The following is a 20623-nucleotide window of genomic DNA, read 5'->3' as shown; positions in this document are numbered from 1 at the left end:
AAATAAAAATTACCATTGCTGGACAAAAAATCGAAACCCATAAATAAAAATCGTCAATGATGAACTTTGATGATCAGAGTTAGCAATGTAACTTGCAATGCAAATGCAATTCACAAATCGAATCACTCGCATGTGAAATCAGAGTTAGCATTAACTTAAGCCCTTTAAACTCCAATTGAATCTTTGAAATGCTCAATTTTTCACATCAAGTTTATGACCATAAATCAACAAATCACACACACAAGCTCTTCACTCTCCATCTCAATTCATCTTTGTGAGCAGTTCACAAATTGAATCACTCGCATGTGAAATCAGAACTACCCTCAATTTTCCAATGATCAAAACTGAAACAATCAAAAACTCCAGCATCAAATAATTTCCTTTCACTTACTAATGCATGCAAGCCAGAAAAATCAGCAACCAAAATTAACATTTTTCTCAGTTCATCCTCATACCCACATGATCAAAGATAACCATTTTACCTAATTATCAATAACACTTCTAAATCTAAATTAAAAATCGAGATCCATCACAGATTTCTTGTCTATATCAACATCAAATCAAAATCTAACAGCATAAACAAAAGCATACAAACATATACAAAATTGAATAAAATCCACAAAAGCCTAATTCAAGCAAAATCAGATACAGAAATGAATAATCAAAACATGCATGCAGATGAGAAAATTGGGATCTGAAATTGAAAAATTGAAAAGAAAAAAGAATAAAGGGTTATAGATCGGAGCATACGAGGTTCCTTGGTTGTAGATATCGATGGTGACAGAGACTCTTTCAGCGCCAGTTTTGAGCCTGTTGAGAGAGGCTTTCTTGTGAGCGACGATGAAAGGAACGTCGGAGGAAGCGTGCGAGCATAGCAAGAAGGAAGCTATGAGGAGAAATGCGATCAGAGGTTTGGAGATTGGATCCGCCATTGATACTCGCATAGAGAGAAAAAGAGAAATGAAGAATCAATGAGGGAGAAAGAGAGAGAGAGGAGATCTCGTGGGAGGGAGTGCTGATACATAAACAGGGTGAGAAAAGAAAGTTGTGTGAAATTTCAAAAATACCCATGCCACATAAGAGGTGTATGGAAGAGTGGTATGGAGAAGGGTGTTCACCAATCTTTTTCCTTTTTTATATTTTGTGGTGGGGGTGCTGATCTAGTCTACATCTCTAGGAATAATACTAGTAATCATCTATTTTTAATTTTTCTCATACTCATATGTCACACTACACTAGGCACTATAGTTGACATTTGGAATTTCAAGTCGAAAACTAAAATTTCCACAAGCTTGATGATTGGATTTAAATTCCTGCCAACAACGTGGAAACTGCACAGTGACTATTGAACTTGATCCTTCCACCCTCCTCAGTCATCAACCCTCTTTTATATTTTGAAAAATCCTCAACTCTCTTATTACTTCATTGTTAACTTAACTTAATACTCAGTTTCTTGATGACTTATCATCATGACCGTAATATTAGAACTCACCCTTATATCAACAGAAGGCCTAAACAACTACACTTCCTATCTCAACCCTACCATAAAACCTTTCATCACACTCACCAAATTCCCACCAACTACCTCAACACCACCTAAGGCATGTGATAATATTAACATGTTCCATGTTCCACTCGATCCTACCTTCTTTTCAGACCCATCTTCCTGTCTATACCTTCAGGTTTTCACCAAGAGAAGAATCATGGGGCAGGTTCAACTTGGGTGGTGTTTTATTCCGGCGTCAGATATCGGGCTTCTTACACCGGGCTCAGTCCGGTACCTGAGTTACCGGCTACGGGGTAAAGACGGCTCCAGAGGACACGCCATCATCAACATCTCCGTCAGATTGCAGATAACAACGTTGATGTCATCGAACATGGACACATGTCACACTGTCATTGGGATACCTGTGACAACCTTTCGGGGAACTTAGTTACCATGGTTGAGAGTGGTTTAGTGGGGGACGGTGTCATCCCGAATTGGATTTTCTGATGTTACAGCAGGAAGCTCTAACAAACATGAGCAGTTTGATATGGGCGGTTGAGATCGTTTTACAACATAAAACCGAGCTTCAAATTTGAAATTGAATTGTTTGATCTCAAATTAGCAGTTGAGATCAATTACTCTGTGAAAGGACGTGAAAATGTTACAGCCGCAAATCCGTGGGACCGGGTCCGTGTCATCCTCATCCTATTTCTTCTTTGTTTTGTCCTCATCTTGGACACTAACGTGTATGTGACAAGGCCACTTGTTTTGTGATCTGTTTTGATTGATGTAACATCATTTTCTTTTTTTTTTTAGCCGTATGAATCTCTTTGCATGTGATGTGATGTGAGTTGGAAATATACATTAAGATTTCGTGTTTTGATAAGTTTTAATAAAGCTATGTCTATTCCTAATTATTAATATTGGATCATTACAGACAGCGACAACTATTCAAAAGAGTAACGCATGTATTACCAGCCTAAAATTTTGAATAGAAACTGTTGGCTATGGTTTTTGGTAAGTATAGTGATACTGTATTTTTCTTCTTCTGGAAACTGTAGAGTGATAACTGTTAAAGAGGCAAAGAAATGGATTAAATAACAAATTTTACTCCTCTAAAGTGAACAATATATCTTAAGAGTCTAAAATGAGTATTATCAATCAATGACTGACACCGTACTCTGTCATATGCATAACCAAAAAAATGTTGAAATAACCCTCAACTTTTTTTACTTTACTAATAGATGAACAAAATTTCAATAAACCTTGTAAACATTACTGTAGAGCAACGTTTATTAACTTAAATGGGATGGTTTTTAATAGTAATTTTCATCCTTTCTAACTAATTGAACTGACTTCTAATTCAGCAAAGCAAAATAACGCTGAAGATTTGAGTACTTGGCATACGCCAGTAGTTCAAATTCAGCTCCTATCGCCAAATAAAATAAAATGAATTATATACAATTGGCATTTAATTGACAAACAGAAACAACAATTATCAGATAAACAGCAATGTTCAAAGATGGCGGTAAAAAAACTATAAACAACGATGTTCTTAATCCCGATCCACCGTTTTATTATTAAAATGTCATAAATAAATGTACAGATTACAGATACATATGGCTATCAGGCTATCTCGTTTGCGCTTGTGATTAGGAGGCTATGAAACCTTGAATTACAAATATACAATCAGCAAGGGATAATACATACATCCCTGCTTACACAAAGATTTTAAAAAAAAATGCTTTTACTTCTTTCTTTTCTTGTGTATGAATGAATACATGCTGTTGTACAAAACGTCAAAACTTACAGATTGGCAAGTGTAAAAGGTGTGCCCCTCCAAAGTTCTAACTGACTTCACTATTGGCCTCTACCCCAATAAAAACTTATGTCTCTCTCATGGCTTTAGCCTGAAGAACGCTAATAGACCTAAAGCAGCAACAATTGCAGCTCCAGCTGCAACGGTATGATAGGCCGAGGCCCAAGCTTCTGACTCAGCATATTCCAAACCTAAACTTGCTTCTGTTCCGTAACCACGTGTTCCTGAGTAGTCTAAGTGCAATCTCAATCCCTACAGAATTCACCAATTCATGTTCCTGAGAAAATCAACTGATATGTCCAAATACTACAATGAATGTGGATCATAGGTCCCTTTCCCAATTAACAGCAAGCTTTAAGTTTAGAGGTATCAAAGCTTATTCTACTATGTGGTTACACTTGCATTGTTGTGACCTTTTTGTTTAATTAAATTGGAATTTAAGCCCCAGCAATACATGCAAGATACATGCATTTTATATTCTACCCGCAATTAGGTTTTGCTATTCCATTTTTATATTGCAATCACATAAGAAAAATAGAAAATAAAGCACTTATTAGAGTGTTGCTCTAAATCTATGTTTTCTTCAAAACAAATCAATAGCCCCCACAAAAATAAATCTCATTTAAGACTGGACCAGCAATAGATCCACAGTACCTTCAAACCAGCCGTCTTTGCATGGTCCACGGCTGCAGCGAGATCACTATCTGAAGCCAATACAACTTGATCGTGTTCTTCATCTTCATACTACAAACAAATAGACCAGTTTGCATTAGTAAAAGGAGGAAACATTAACACAACTTTGTCAATATAAATGCAATATCTTGAATCATACCAAAATGTGGGGCAGGTTATTGGGGTCGATATCATCGCCAACTCTCTGAATGATGGAAGTTATAACCTCTGCCAAGCTCCGAGTATCTGAAGTTGCAATAAAACACACAAACCACTCAACTGACAATATTTTACTTAGCACATAATTAACTTAAATATAATTTACAAGTACAGATTACACGAGATCCATATTTCTTTCTTTATTTTTTATTACAGAAGAACATAAATGTAATCTATGAATGGTTACGTATAATGGTTGACATGGTTGACATACCACATGTGAATCTATGTAATCTACCCTTCTTATCTTGTAGTTTGAAGGAAAATGTGGTCTGCACGCTTGACGCATTATAAGGAATGGATCTCCCTGTTTCTCCTCCCTCGGAAATCATTTTCAAGGAAATGTCGCTGACAATGCCATTAATAATGTGTAAGTGCTTTAAAAGTATTAGAAATAATTTTCCTAGAAACGTCAGTGCACATATCCAACCTTTGTGAATCTTCTTCTTCGTCATTTGAAGTCAAGGCCATGGCCGAATCCCAAAACTTTTGTATCATGGAGTTGGCAGTTTCATTGTTTATATTAGCAGTATTCCCAACCTAATTAATGGAGAAAAATGATACAGTCATTGTAAATGCTTCTCAGTACCCAGGAAAAATATGACAGAAAGCTAAAACCAATTAACAAAAGTGGTTTTGGTATCATAACATCTGCCTATTCGTCGTTAACATGCGAAATGCTCCAAACCCTGTTAGTGAAAACTATTTCATTTGAGAGAAACAGATTAATATTTTCTTCCTATCTTAGGAAGTTGCACATTGCAAGCAGAAGGCGGAAGAAATTTCCAAATTTTCTACCTATTGAAAATCGGACCTCACTTCCTAAAAGATCTTTTAAATCTCATTAAATTTCCGTCAACTTTCAACTTCTAAACATTTTAAATTATTTTTCATGAACTTCCAGTTATTTAAGTACTAGAAAATAAGGATTCAAGAGCTGGCTATTGACAAGAACTTAATTGTAACAATTAAAAATTAAAAGATTAAATTCGGGAAAAAACTTATTGAACGGTCAAAGTCACAACATTGACCAGCAACTAAGCCTTGATTTTTTAGGTTTATAAGCAACTCTCTTTTTTAACTCCGAATGCTGGATTTCAAGAAAATTGGGTAAATGAAAATGAGTTAACATCTATTATTCTTATATTTCTAGTGAATAATCAAAACAAGATTTCAGATTCTAATATTCCCAAAATGCTTGGGAAGATGGGTGAATGTAAAAGGTGACAACATTTTTCCAGGTTTAAGACCAAAATGCTGACTGCTGAACCCTTCATCCTTAATTGCATACATATTAAGATATTGATATTTATTACTTCACAGAAAGTATAATTTGAAAACTACTTTTAGTTTAACAACAACAGAAGTACCAATTAAGGGCAAGATAAGTTTACAATTATTTCGACGGTAATTTGATATGTAGAAGCATAAACAAAACCACATACCTGACTAGCTGTGGCCACAGCAGCATGAGTGATATTAATCACATCAACCGTGGCAACAACAATGCCATCTGTTTTCAAAAACCAAAATCAGAAAAATATCAATGAAGGAACCTGATTCCCATCTCATGCCAGTATATTACCTCTATCAACCACAGGAAGATGCAAGAATTTTCCATTATGCATTATGTGAAGCGCATCAACAATTGGTGTATCGATTATTGCACATTCTGGATTTGCAGTCATGACCTGTAGATTGTGTTGAATATACGTCAGATAAAAGGGAGAAGAAAAGGCAGGAAAAATGTGATCCCAAATAAAACTAGATTTAGATATACCGTCTCAACAAGAGTTGAAGATGCGGAGAGATTTTGTGCAATAACCCGCATCAAGATATCCTTTGAACTGAAATATGTATGCACAGTATCGTTTATCAAAATCATTCCCACAATACTTAATGACATTAAAAAACTAAAGTCTGTCTGTTTCAAGAATACTTTGTTTTTATTTTTTGCTTTCATTTTTAACTATAAGAAAATTGTTTTATTTTCTATTTTTAATGATTTGTAAAGAACCAAAAATTTACTCTACAAATTTTTATGTAAATTTCAAGATTAATAAAAGTATAATGTAACATTTTTATGAGCCAGAAATATATACTCCAATTAAACATAAACTTGAGTTTTCAATGTGGGGGAAGGAGTGGCAATTGTAGAAAAGGTGTGACATTTCGAAAAGAAAAAAAAGGAAATGGGTGGCGATGTTCATAGCAAGACTTACGTAAGGATACCACAAGGTTTGTCATCAACCGTCACAATAGCAGCACTTGCACGAAGTTCAAGCATCTTCTTTGTTGTTGTCAAAACTGTATCTGTTGGTGAAACTGTAACAACCCTGGAAAGTTCATCTCAATTAACTTCGGATGATAACTCCAAACACGAAAACTAACTAAAACATATGTGATTTTTCTTTAGCTTAAACAAAAAAAAAAGGTATTACCTACTTTGAATTCTCAGGAATGATTGTGGACAACGATGGCTTAAATATCTGCTCCCGAAGAGTCTCAATGAATGATGAATTGGATCCTGTACATAACCAACTTAACATGAAACAAAATTGGCTGATATGGAAAATGGGAGCCTAACTTAAAACACTTCTGATGTTGTCCTAATTAGAAATAAGAGAGTAAGATGTGCAAAAAGAAATTAATCTACAAACCAGAGGCAGATGCTCCCCAGTGTTTGTCGATACCTTCAACAGCTGCTGCAATTGCCTTTCCTTTCTCAGCCGCCCTTTCCATACGAGCAATGGCATCATATAAACACTTGGCTATGTCAAGGATAGCAACCACTTCTCCGTTTTCCACTACCGGTAAATGTCTGAATTTCCCTGCAAAACATAAATCAGCCTAGTATTCAGAAGGCATGGCAAAATAATGTAACAGGCAAATAACATATAGCATGAAGAAATGATGAACAACATTGCAACATGTAGGACCAACCTTGCACCATCTTTTGGAGTGCTTCAACAGCAAGAGTGTCGGTAAGGACGAATACTGGATTCCTTGTCATAACCTTGGAACAAGGGGTGTCTTCAAGATTAACTTCACGCGCGATAACTCTTGTTAATATATCCTTTAACCACAAAAAATAGGATAGCCAGTTATGCATGCTTTTTGTGCAGAAATCCAATTCCAAGCCTTTCTATATTTTTCCTTCTTGTTAAACAAGTAATAAAAGAAAGATCAAGTTATACCTTGTCTGTGAGGATTCCACAGAGCAAAGCATTGGAATCAGTTAGTAACAGAGCATCTACTCTGCGAACAGCCATTCGACGACAAGCTTCATAGACCGTTGTTGTTTCGGGCACAGTCAATGCCTTTGAAAGTCGCAGTGATTTCACAGTTCGCTCTCCCCTGATCCAATTCCAAGAAGAAACAAAACTATCGGTGCATGAAAATAAAAAATGTTGACAAAACAAGTGCAGGAAAACATGACAGTATGTTTTAGTGTAGTGTCATAGATTGTTATTTCTCTCCTAACAGATTCAAGAATATTCAACCATTTAGGCTTTTGCTTTATATAGTGACCTGACCAGCATGTAATGTAAATTAGAGTAATGATGATTCATTCTCTCATTTTCATATGCATATTTTTTGTATTTGCGATAAGATCCTCGGAGCTCTGACTTATAGGTTTCCTTCTACATGCATAATTAACTTATGATCACATCAATTAAGTATTCTTCTGGGTAACTATGAGAATCCGTTATCATCAGCGTCATCCTCATCCAATTATTCAAATTAATAGAACCTTTTGATGTTTTTCTTTATCCGGTCAGAAATAGAATGCAAAGCAATGGTATAAGATAGATGAATCCCAACTATATTTATTTTAAAAAGAATCTAAGCTAGTGCATTTAAAAACTCGTTTTAATTCGAATTCCAATTGGGACAGATATTCGTTTTAATTCAATTCCCAAAAGGCCTAGAATATAATTACTTTCGGTGGAGCGATCCTATTGAACAAAAAAATCTTGAATTAACCGTGATTTTTCTCATTAATTATTTACGTCGTTGTAATGAATCAACTAGATTAAGCTACAATTCTTCAAAAAAAAAAAAAAAAAAAAAAACTAGATTAAGCTACAATTATTAGAATTTGACATTTTAAGATTATTCTCTTTGTAGTTATGGCAATTAAAAAATTATCAGCTTTATAAATCAAAAAAATGAAAATCATAACTCACACGAAGACATTGGGGATATGAATATATACTAATCTATTATACATAAATGAAAGGTAAGGGGAAACAAGTTGCGCCGCTAATCTTTTCTGGATGACAAAACCAATCGTCTTAAAATCAAGTATTGAATATTCAATTAAACGCAAAAGATGTGAGATCAGTAATTAAAAGGGAATGAGGAAGAGAATGTACGTGGTGGTGGGGCGCATAGGATGAAATGGTCTAGGAGGAGGTGAAAACTCAGATGTCTTCTTCCTTGAGCGAGTAGGGCTAGTTGAGAACGAACCACTCTTTCGAGACATTTTGCGTTAACTTTGTTATTGTATACTATATCTGAATACAAATCAAATGTTAGAGTAATGAAAGCATATATGCATGATTGAAACAAATTCAAAAGATTATATGAAACTCACCAAAAGGGGAAAAAATGAAGATGATCGGAGAGTTAATCGGGATTGGGGGAATGGAAGTGGTCGGGAAAGTGATCGGAGAATGGAACCGGTGACCAACCGGCAAGGAGAGAGAAAAGGGGAGAGATAGAGAGAAAGAGGAAAGATTGCATTGTGAAGATGGTTGGAAGAAAAAAGGCGGGACGAAGGGATAAGAGAACTTGAAGCCGATTCTAATGGCTACAATCACACTGCTGCACGTCACCATTTTTTTTTTCGAGTTTACTCTTTTATTTTGTTAATAGTTTTTTATTGATTTTTTTTTTTTACTCGTATCAACAACCTCAATACTATTTAGTGAACCACGGTTATATTATATAAATCATATTTTAATTCAACTTATTTATTTTAGATTTTTTTAAATAATTTTTGAGTTTTTATTGATATGTCTTTATTTTTAGTGATCTGATTGTTATAATCGTATCTACTCTTCGTGTACTAAATAACATTTGCTTTGTGTACTAATTTTGGTAGGATTGGCAACCAGGTCTTGTATTTGGATATTCATGTTTTGCATTTGTCTATGGTTGATATCTTTTATGGGGGTCGTTGGAGATTGGATCAATTATACACTACACTATCTGATCATATTAGGGATAGTATAACATTGATTCTTTTACGTTTGAATGATGGTATTCGAGACAGTTTCACTTGGAAGGGTAATAATGATGGCGTGTATAGTGAAAAAGCAAGGTATCAATGCTTATGAGACATGCCGATGATGTTACAATGCTTGATATTGCAGGGTATTGGAAGTGGATCTGTCGTGTTATTACACCAGAGAAGATGAAGTTTCTCGTTTGGACTGCTTGCTGTCAAGCTATCCCCACGAGAGCCATGCCAAACAAACCGGGGAATGTTTCAATCTCCCTCTTGCCTGAGGTGTACAATGTCAATTGAAAGCATTTTTCCCTGTTTCAGGGACCGTGGTTTTGTCAAATAGTTGTGGTTATCCATTGGTTTTGATAACATCAGTTTTTTCATGGATCAATCTATCTCGGCGTGGTTGAGAAGGGAATCTAAATCTAAATGCGATAGACCAAGCATTTTCTTGGCCATTTGTGAAGGTGAGAAAAACACAAGAAGGGGGGGTTGAATTGTGTTTTGAAAAATTATTCGTTTCTCCTAAAACTGAACACATTGATCAGAAGCTAAGTGAAACAGCTTCTGAAGTGATAATCAGAATCTACACGCAGCGGAATAAAACAGAGAGAGAGAGAGAGAGAAGAAGAACGACACAAAGCAATTATACTGGTTCCTTCCACAATCCGGAAGTAGTCCAGTCCCCCTTGCACTTCCAAGGAGATTTCACTAAGAGTAATATCTGATTACAATTGCTCAAGCACACCTGCAAGAGACTTCCTTTGCTCAAGCACACTTTGCAAGAGTCTTCCTATGCTCAAGAACACAATCAAGAGACTTCCCTGCTCAAGCACAACTGCAAGAGACTTCTAACTAAACAAAATTACACAGAAAATTGTTTAAGGTTGAACACTTAATATACAATCAGAGGTGCTCACAATACAAATCAGATACAGACTCAATAACTTAAGAATTTCTAAGATGAAACTTTGAGACACATAAATTCTAAGTGAATGCAGAACAATTTCAGTAGAGGTTTGGCACTTGTAATAATGTTGTGAGTCTTTCGTTCAGCATTACCAAATCTCTAAGTCTTCACTTCTTTATATAGAGGTGTGAAAGAGACGTTATGAAATTGCCAGCACATCAAAGAGTCGTTGTTGAAGCTTGATCTTTCACCAATGATCTTTTGCCTGATTTGGTTGTTGTCCTATGAAGAACCAATTTGAAATCCATTCCTTATCCAAAGGAACATCTATGCAGGCGAAGCTGTATTCTGGAGCTGTATTCTTGTCTTGTAGTGTTGACACAAAACAGAGTAGTGGAGAAGGTGGTTGTACAGTTCGTACAAAGTACAATGTCAACGCTTTCGTCCAAAATTGCAAGCACATGTCTTCAAACACCTTTGAAATGACCGTTGCAAAATTCCACTGATCTTTTGTTGTCCTTTGATGAGTTTCGAATCATGACACAGCTCTTGAATCCTTGAATTTCTCAAATTTAGTTGATCTTCAGCTTCTGGTGATAATCAGCTTCTGATGAGCTTCAGCTTTTTATGAAGTCGCTTCTGAACTATCTGCTTCTGATGACTATTCGCTTCTGAAGGCTATCCGCTTCTGTTGACCTTCACCTTCTGATGACCTTCAAATTCTGATGACCTTCAAATTCTGATGACCTTCAGCTTCTGATGATCTTCAGCTTCTGATGACTTTCAGCTTCTGATGATCTTCAGCTTCTGATGACGTCATCATTCTTCAGTAGCACTTATGACTTCAGATGCACTTCTTTTCAGATGCTTTCAAGCTTCCTTTTAGTCCATAGCTCTCTACTTATTCTTCAGAACCTTTATATGATGTAAATTTTTAACTATGGTCCTGTACACTTGAACAAATATTAGCTAGTCCAATTTACAATTTTTTAATACCTTGTTATCATCAAAATTCTTTAAGGTTCATTGTTAAACACATTTTGTTCCAACAATTTGTTGGTGGATTTGGAGGGCGCACAATTTATTATGCATGGAGGGTGAAACCGTCTCAATTTTTCAACTGAAGGTGGAGATATAATGGCATGCCTTCATCATTAACAAGGTTTTTAATTCAGGTGGAATTGAAGCTGAGATGAGACAGTGGATTTCTTGGCATCTAATGGCTAGTTTGACCATTGCGCTTAATGTTGATGGTAGTAGTTTGAGAAAACATGATGGTTCTTGGATATTTGGATTCGAAGGAAACATTGGCATCTCATCTATTCTTCATGCAGAATTGCTGGCAATTTATCATGGTTTGTGGGTCGCTTGGGAGACGGGGTACACAAACATTATCTGCTACTCGGATTTTGCTTTGCTTATTCAATTGATCACCACAAACATGAATACTTGGTATTTGTACACAACTCTTATTAGTAACATCAAGGAGCTGGTGTCTCGTGCTTGGAGCATCCAAATGAACCACACTTGGAGGGAGGCTAATGTTGCGGCAAATTTTTCGGCGAAGTTTGATGCAAGGAACATCGTGGGCTCGCAGACATTCATAGTCCCCTTGATGGAATACACCTTCTTCTGCAGTCCGATGCTTTACATATTCAGTTTACTCGTCGTTAGAACCCTTTATGATTTTGTTGGATATGCTTTAGTCTTGCTCTTCTCTTTTTTTTTTTCTTTTTCTTTTCCCCTATTTTACATCGTATTCCCAAAAAAACAATAACATTTACTCTTTCCGATTTTAAATACATGCAAAAGTTAAAATATATTTAAGCCATAATAAGACCAACTACATTATTTTTTTTTAAGGAAAATGAAATACATCTTGTCTTTTGTTTATATCTAAAACCAAAGGGAGTACATATGATATCTTGGACTTTTGGTTTTACTTACATAAAAAAATAATATCCTTTTCAAACCAGAAATTTCAAAATATAGCAAGTGCAATAAATATGACACATGTCTTTTGTTTAGACTAAATTGAAGGGTAATGTTTGGTATGATAGATTAACCATATGATACGAAAAGAGATAGAAATATACTAGTTTTCCAAGAGATCATTTGGCTACAAGATTATCCATCCACTCTCGGATACTCAATTTGAAACTTGGACAGAGATAATACAAGATTTTAAATTAGAGTACGTACGTGAAAATTGGGGTGTTTAAAAATTAGAGTACATATTTAAAAATTGAAATAAAAAAGAGTAATTAATCGTGATGTATCGTTGGTTTAGTTCACTTTAAAACTATGTTTTAAATACTTAAAAAAAAAACGATGTTTGAAGAATCCCTCTAAAAAAATTATGTTTTAAAAAGTAAATGCAACATATTTTATATATTTTATTTCCGTTTGATGACCAGAGGATGAGAAATTTTTCATTTCTACTATTCTTCCAGCAAGTTTCGCTCCTACCCAGCTAAATTGACCAAAATACTCCTGCGTTAGTTAACTAACGCAAGTGTAAATCAAACGTGACTTAATTTTACACATACGTGACGTAAGTCACGCCGCATGAGTTAACTCACGCAGGTGTTACACCCCGCGTGAGTTAACTCTCGCTGGTTTATTATATCCCAAAGTCAAGTCAAGTTTAACATACGCAAGTGAATTTGCATCATAAAGTGAAGGCACATGGATGAAACTTTGGCTCCCATGTGAAGTGAACATACACATAACACCCTCACGCCAGCCAAAGAAAATAGTTCTGATACATGTCATAATTGTTCTGATACAAGTTGGTAAACACAGTAGAAGAATTTAAGAAGAGCTAAGCCAACCCAATATTGGTTTTATGATGCATAACAAAGTGAGTGTGAGTGTTAATTCACTTGACTTTGGAATAATAAACTAGCGTGAGTTAACTCATGCGGGATGTAACACCTGCGTGAATTAACTCATGCGGCGTGACTTAAGTCAATCATGTGTAAAATTAAGTCACCTTTGATTTACATTTGCGTTAGTTAACTAGCGCAGAGGTATTTTGGTCTGTTTGACTGGATGAGAGCGAAACTTGCTGGGAGAAGAGCAGAAATCGAAATTTTTTTCGAAAGAGATAGGAGAAATTTTCTAATTTACAAGATGAAACCCATCTTAACTTAGTTAATTAATGGGCCAAAAATAGTTCCTGTTAATTTGGTATCGAAATAGCAAAAGCAAAAGCATAGCACACAGAAAAAATGTGAAACGGGATACAGCTGCACCGACCGTGTTTAGGACAATGGGACCTGTTCTCAATGAAGTATAGTACGTAAAAAACCACTTGTACAGATTTTTTAAAATAAAATACTACCGTTTCCGTATCGCGAGAGAGTCATCTGAGCCGTTAAATCGAAAGCATAACTGACACGTGTCAATCATACAATTATCTTATTTCGTGTGTGTTATGTTTCCCCAAACCCTCAAATCAAATCAAACATAAACGTCTCTCCTACTCCTCCTAAACAGTTATGTTCTAGATCCTTCTCCTAAGGCCACACTACTTGTGGAGCTGTGGTCACACAAATCCTTCCTTTACTCAATATCCCTCTCTCTCTCTCTCTCTCTCTTGTTCGGTGCTCTGCAAAAGGTTCAGAAAATGGCTGATTGGGGTCCGGTGATCATAGCGGTGGTGCTGTTTGTGCTGTTGAGTCCAGGTCTGTTGTTTCAAATACCTGGTCGAGGAAAGGTGATTGAGTTTGGGAACATGCAAACAAGTGGAGCTTCCATTCTTGTTCATGCCATCATTTACTTTGGTCTCATCACTATTTTACTCATTGCTGTTGGTGTTCACGTCTACACTGGGTAAATATAATAGTAAATCTTTGTAACATACTGGATGGGGATCTAGATCGATGCATTTTCTTTTACTTATTTTTATTAATCAGTATTATTATTGTTTTTTTTTTTTTTTTTATGTTCTGTCTTATGTCTGTACTCCGTAGTTCGTGTGTTTGTGTTTGTGGTTAGTGTAGTAGTACTAGCAGTTGTTGATACTTTTCCCCTCCATAAATGAAAGAAATTAAGGGATAAGGATATGAGATATTGATTGTTGTGTGGTGAAGATACGATTTGTGATTCTTTTTGCGTTGTGACGTGACGGTGGATTTGCCTTTATTTTACTTGCAATGTTCGTGTAAATGTACTTTTTTCTAACTTTTTCATCATCGCACTTGTCAACTGAAATTGAAAAGCAGACAAGGAAAAGGTTGGCAGATCCTTTGCTCCTCCAAAATTGATTTTAGTGAGTAATGATGATAATTTATTTTTCAGAAAATAGAAAAGGTCTTCAGCTTACGCGATTAGGGTCCCTTCTTTCTTGGCATGGACCGCATCAATCAGGATAGTACAGTAGGTAAAACAAACTGATTCTCTTTGGTTTGGTTGAGTGGTGTCATAATCTTGTGTCCCCACTCCCCGTGACATTGCACGGGGGGAGAAGCTGCAACTTCCTTCCTTCTTTCCCCATGTGCCGGAGGTGATTCACAAACCCACTAACATGTTGGTGATTCCACTCAAAATCAATTTTAGTGAAGATAACTTGGAAGTTTTTTGCTCTAGAAAAACATATATATATATATATATATATATATATATATATATATATATATTTTTATGATATAAAGTGTAAACTTAATATTATTAGAAGACGTAATCTGTCTCTAATTCCGCTATAGTGTTACAGACGCCAAATTTATAGATCAAGTTAATTTTTTAGTCTTTAATTCCACCTTAAGTGTTAGGGACGCTCGATTTAAAGACCCTATACAATAGTGTCTTTGCCAATGCCATGAGGTATCTACTAGAAACTCGATAAAAGGTAATAGTGAGCAGAATATGAGATGCGCTAAGCTCCTCAAACAAGAGACTAGGGATGTTAACTTGAGTGGAGATTTTGGTGGAGTATCTTATACTTAGGGCTCCATCGATAGAGATATTTTTTTTTTCCTGTGGAGATGGAGACAGAGACGAGAAATTACTCCAAACAAGTTTGGGATGGGGACATGGATAACACCTCGCCCGATTGGGGATTTTTTATTTTTTATTTTATTATCGAAACAAACTTAATGTATTTCATTAAGATAACGTTTGGATCTATTGATTGATAAAAAATACGGAAACTAGACAAATATGGAGCCACTCTAGTAAGACTATGAACAATTTCATTGATTTGCTACCTAATGAATATAACATGAGAGTCCATAAATTTTGTCGCTAAAATGCATCTTAATCACCGATAATGTCACCAAAATTCAATATGTACCATTGATGGCCATCTTCAAGTCTATCTCAATATTAATATCAAACATTTATAGTCTCTTACCCACTTCAACGCAGTTAGGAGTCTTATTGCTTCACCTGTATCAACTTCGAGAATAGGAGATACTCACTTAGGCTTTGTTTGCGAGTTGGGTTTTGGAGGGGAAGGGAAGGGAAGGAAAGGCTTATGGAGAGGTAAACCCTTGTTTGCGAGTTTTAAAAAACAAGGGAAAAGTTTTGGGGGGTTTAGAAGGGCTTCATTTGTTCAATTTTAAAGTTCCCCCAAATTGGGGGTTTTGGGGGGTTAAGCATACAAATTGACAATTTTGCCCTCATAATAATTCAAATTGACAATTTTCGATATAACCTAATTATTACGATCTCTTTTCAAAACAACTTTTTCTAAACAGCTTATTTATCAAAAACAGCTTATTACAACCTCTTTTCAAAAAATAACTTATTTATGCAAATTAGCTTTTAACGACATCTTTTTAAAAATCAGCTTATTCAAAACTGCTTATTCTTCAAAAACAGCTTATTACGATCTCTTTTTCAAAAAACAACTTATTGAAAACAACTTATTTATCCAAAACAGCTTATTATGACCTCTTTTCAAAAAACAGCTTATTCAAAAAAGCTTATTTATGCAAAACATCATATTACCACGTCTTTTTCAAAAACAACTTATTTATCCAAAACAACTTATTACAACCTCTTTTCAAAAAAAACAGCTTATTCAAAACAGCTTATTTATGCAAATAAGCTTTTAACGACCTCTTTTTCAAAATCAGCTTATTCAAAACAGCTTATTCATCAAAAACAGCTTATTACGACCTCTTTTTCAAAATCAGCCTATTCAAAACAGCTTATTCATCCAAAGCAGCTTATTACGACCTCTTTTTGAAAAACAGCTTATTGAAAATAGCTTAATCATCCAAAACAGCTTATTACAATCTCTTTTTCAAAAACAATTTATTCAAAATAGCTTATTTATACAAAACAGGTTAATACGATCTCTTTTTCAAAAACAACTTATTCAAAACAACTTATTTATACAAATTAGCTTAATACGATCTCTTTTCAAAAAATAGCTTATTCAAAATCGCTTATTTATGCAAATCAACTTATTACGACCTCTTTTTCAAAATCAGCTTATTCAAAACAGCTTATTCATCAAAAACAGCTTATTACGATCTCTTTTTCAAAAAAAACAACTTATTGAAAACAGCTTATTTATCCAAAACAGCTTATTACGACCTCTTTTTCAAAAACAACTTATTCAAAACAGCTTATTTATCCAAAACAGCTTATTACGACCTCTTTTCAAAAAACAACTTATTCAAAACAACTTATTTATGCAAATCAGCTTTTAACGATCTCTTTTTCAAAATCAGCTTATTCATCCAAAACAGTTTATGACGACCTCTTTTTCAAAAACAGCTTATTCATCCAAAAGAGCTTATTACAATCTCTTTTTCAAAAACAACTTATTCAAAACACCTTATTTATGCAAAGCAGCTTATTGGACGAATAAGCTATTTTCAATAAGCTGTTTTTGAAAAAGAGGTCATATTAAGCTGTTTTGTATAAATAAGCTGTTTTGAATAAGTTGTTTTTGAAGAAGAGATCGTATTAAGCTGTTTTGTATAAATAAGCTGTTTTGAATAAGTTTTTTTTTGAAAAAGAGATTGTAATAAGGTGTTTTGGATGAATAATCTGTTTTCAATAAGCTGTTTTTGAAAAAGTGGTCGTAATAAGCTGTTTTGGATGAATAAGCTGTTTTAAATAAGCTGTTTTTGAATAAACTGATTTTGAAAAAGAGGTCGTTAAAAGCTGATTTGCATAAATAAGCTGTTTTTTGAAAAGAGGTTGTAATAAGCTGTTTTGGATAAATAAGTTGTTTTGAATAAGCTGTTTTTGATAAAGACGTGGTAATAAGCTGTTTTGCATAAATAAACTGTTTTGAATAAGCTGTTTTTTGAAAAGAGGTTGTAATAAGCTGTTTTGGATAAATAAGCTGTTTTGAATAAGTTGTTTTTCTCTTAGAAGTGGAAGAAAGCTGGTTTTGGTGGTTTCCCATGAATGTCTGCTTTTCTCATTCCCTAGAATTCTGTTTCAAATAAAGCTGTAGACGTCGACGACACAAATCTTGAGTTACTTCCATTCACGCCTTTTTCCTCCTAAGGAGTATCTCTAAGCTGATTTGTATAAATAAACTGTTTTGAATAAGTTGTTTTTGAAAAAGAGATCATATTAAGCTGATTTGTATAAATAAGCTGTTTTAAATAAGTTGTTTTTAAAAAAAGATCGTTATATGTTGTTTTGGATAAATAAGTTGTTTTGAATAATTTGTTTTTGAAAGAGGTCGTAATAAGTTGTTTTGCATAAATAAGTTGTTTTGAATAATTTGTTTTTGAAAGAGGTCGTAATAAGTTGTTTTGCATAAATAAGTTGTTTTGAATAAGTTGTTTTTTGAAAAGAGATCGTAATAAGTTGTTTTGCACAAATAAGTTGTTTTTTGAAATAGATATCGTAATAAGTTGTTTTGTATAAATAAGTTGTTTTGAATAAGCTGTTTTTTTAAAAAGAGATCGTAATAAGTTTTTTTTGTTGCATAAATAAGCTGTTTTTTGAAAAGAGATTGTAATAAGTGATGTAAGTATTTTTAGCATCAAACAAGATAAGTATTTTTGTATCGTCTCCACAGGGAATAGTGCGTTATCAATGACAGTTTAACATCGACTATCATTCCAAGTATTAAGAGTACTTGTTTGTTTTGAATTGAAATGTAACTAACTAAACTAATTGCAAAAAGTAAAAGTTGAGATAAATAAGGATTGAAACTTGTTAGGAGTAGCGTTCCTTAACCAAGCGTCACACGTAACCTAATGATCCATACGAATTCTAGCTTTGTAAACAACATTATCACAATCAATTCTAAACTACCCTTCGTGTCCAAAGTGATATAATTATTTCTAAGTTATCGTTTAAACATTCGTGTCCAAATCCCTTAAACGATAACAAAGTCAATCGGATAACTTAATCGACCGTGTCCAGCCTGATTAAGTATCCGAAAGCATTAAACTCTTGATTATGGTGATTATCACAAGATTAACCAAGTTGTCAAAGAAGTTAACCTAAGATATATTGCTACTCTAGCTCTAGATTCAAGAGTTTGTGTCCAAATCATCTTGAATCTTATTGAAAGCATTAACACAAGAATAACAACAATATTGAATATAAATTGCTAGAATCATATATTGCAAGATAAAAAGGATTACATGTTTAGCAAGATCAAGTACCTCTCATCCTAACAAAGAGTGTTTAGCTACACATCATCATGGAAGCCTTGCAAGGATGGATTGAAAAGGAAGGATTCATTACACTTGTGATGTCTCAACAAAGAAATAAAGATCCAACTTCCAAAACCAAAATCACTCTATGAAGAACTACCCTATTTTCTCTCTAAAAATATCTAAAGGTGAAAAACTAAGAAGAAAATAGAAACCCTAGATAGTTACAAAGAATAGCAAGTGGGCTATTTATAGAATTCCCACTATGCTTGAGCTCGCCTCGCGAGCAGCCTTACTCGCCATGGCGAGTACTGTTTCCTTCACCATTAAGCTTCTGCCACGTCACCCTGGGAGGGTCAAACCGCCCTTACTCGCAACGGCGAGTAGCTCTGCTCGCCTCGCGAGCAAGGGGGTGCTCACGGCTTTGTGGCTTGAATTGAAGCTCGCCACTGCGAGCTGCTGTGCTCGCCTCGCGAGCAGTGTAGTACTTGCGGCCTTTTGCACTTTTCTTGGCTTTTTCATGCTTGCTTAGTGTCTTGAGGTCAAATCCTGCACAATTGGGTAAAGTAAGGCAATTAAAGCGTAATAAGGCAATTATCACTTTTATCTCGGCTTTTCCTTAAATTTCTTGCAAAACAAGTAACAAAAGTGCTTAAAATATAACATGAAAATATCACTTCCTAGCACTTATCAAACTCTCCCCAACTTAACTCTTTGTTTGTCCTCAAACAAAAGATTGAAAATCAAACAAGTTAATAGAGCAAGACACAAGTACAAAAGGTTTTGAAAACTTTCTCAGATAATGATTCAAAATGAATGTGCGTGCAAGGCTAAGTTTCCAACTAATTTAGAATTCTACGACTAATATGAGATGAGTCCTATGTACAAAGCTCATGCCAAATAGTTCAAAACAATAATACATATATTCACGAACCACACCTAACACACTTCTTTGAAAGTAGATAACCAATTGAAAACAAACAAATGAGGGTTATGAACACACATCCGGAAATCAAGTTAACATTCCAATCAAGTTATGTGTCCATCCAAATATCATTTCAAAAGGCATAAAGAACATGGATCAAAAGGTCTTTGAGGGTTATAACTTGGCTTGGCTACAAAAGAAATGTCAAATGTGGGGCAATTGAAATCAAAAAGCCTAACAATCAGGAACATTCCTTGTATCAACCATTAAATTTCACAACCTTTCCTACCAATTATTACAAACCCTTGGTGCTTTAAACATGAAGCACTTTGATCTTGACAACTTATTTTCTTTTTGGATTTTTCTTTCTTTTTCTCGTTTTCTTTTTCTTTTCATGTACACATTGTTTTTCTTTTCTTTTTGTATTTACAACAACATGTTGTCTTGATCAAAGATAAAATTACACCATAGTACTTGACATAAGATTTACATCTACCTTCTCTCCCCATCTTGAATCAACAAATACCCTAATTGAATGTTCCTCTACTCTAAGGCAAAAGGGACAAATAACATAGGAATTTTAGGGCTCAACAATTAAAAACATATCAGAGTCCTAAAGTGCGTCAAAAATGAACTGAATTTTGAAAAATTTAAAGGCAACTTCATCAAGCATTGTGCTTATGAATTGACAGTTCATAATTGATGACTCCGATTCATTTGGCTCAAGTGGGTTAGCAAATACTCGCTCTTCTCACAAGGTAGGCTATTTGT

At 34.7% G+C, this 20623-nt stretch overlaps 3 protein-coding genes across 4 annotated transcripts; 2 read left to right on the top strand and 1 right to left on the bottom strand.

The window, feature by feature from the left end:
• The first annotated feature begins 755 nt into the window (after positions 1–755).
• On the top strand, positions 756–2402 carry LOC146934102 (uncharacterized). Its single transcript, XM_085705976.1, has one exon. The coding sequence runs from the start codon at positions 1470–1472 to the stop codon at positions 1932–1934; it is 465 nt and encodes a 154-aa protein (XP_085562102.1). The 5' UTR covers positions 756–1469; the 3' UTR covers positions 1935–2402.
• A 636-nt stretch (positions 2403–3038) lies between these two features.
• Positions 3039–8992, bottom strand: LOC146934101 (CBS domain-containing protein CBSCBSPB1-like). 2 transcript variants are annotated; one of them, XM_085705972.1, is made up of 15 exons: positions 8797–8992; positions 8576–8716; positions 7394–7553; positions 7140–7272; positions 6890–7027; positions 6642–6723; positions 6419–6532; positions 5977–6043; positions 5782–5887; positions 5642–5709; positions 4627–4736; positions 4411–4544; positions 4138–4223; positions 3960–4049; positions 3039–3557 (listed from the first exon to the last, which is right to left on the bottom strand). In XM_085705972.1, the coding sequence occupies exons 2-15, from the start codon at positions 8683–8685 to the stop codon at positions 3384–3386; spliced, it is 1572 nt and encodes a 523-aa protein (XP_085562098.1). In that variant the 5' UTR covers positions 8686–8716; positions 8797–8992; the 3' UTR covers positions 3039–3383. The 2 variants fall into 2 exon arrangements, with proteins under 2 accessions (XP_085562098.1, XP_085562097.1); XM_085705971.1 differs by having other exon boundaries at positions 6857–7027; positions 8797–8986.
• Positions 8993–13799: 4807 nt separating this feature from the next.
• LOC146934100 (DUF3339-domain containing protein) lies at positions 13800–14438 on the top strand. The gene has a single exon (XM_085705964.1). It carries the CDS (start codon positions 13974–13976, stop codon positions 14181–14183), a length of 210 nt encoding a protein of 69 aa, XP_085562090.1. The 5' UTR covers positions 13800–13973; the 3' UTR covers positions 14184–14438.
• Positions 14439–20623: the final 6185 nt, after the last annotated feature.

This window comes from Medicago sativa, chromosome 4 (assembly GCF_051527215.1).
Source record: "Medicago sativa cultivar Bolivia chromosome 4, Bolivia_mono, whole genome shotgun sequence".
Classification (NCBI taxonomy): Eukaryota; Viridiplantae; Streptophyta; class Magnoliopsida; order Fabales; family Fabaceae; genus Medicago; species Medicago sativa.
This window is presented reverse-complemented; position numbering and strand designations above follow the sequence as displayed.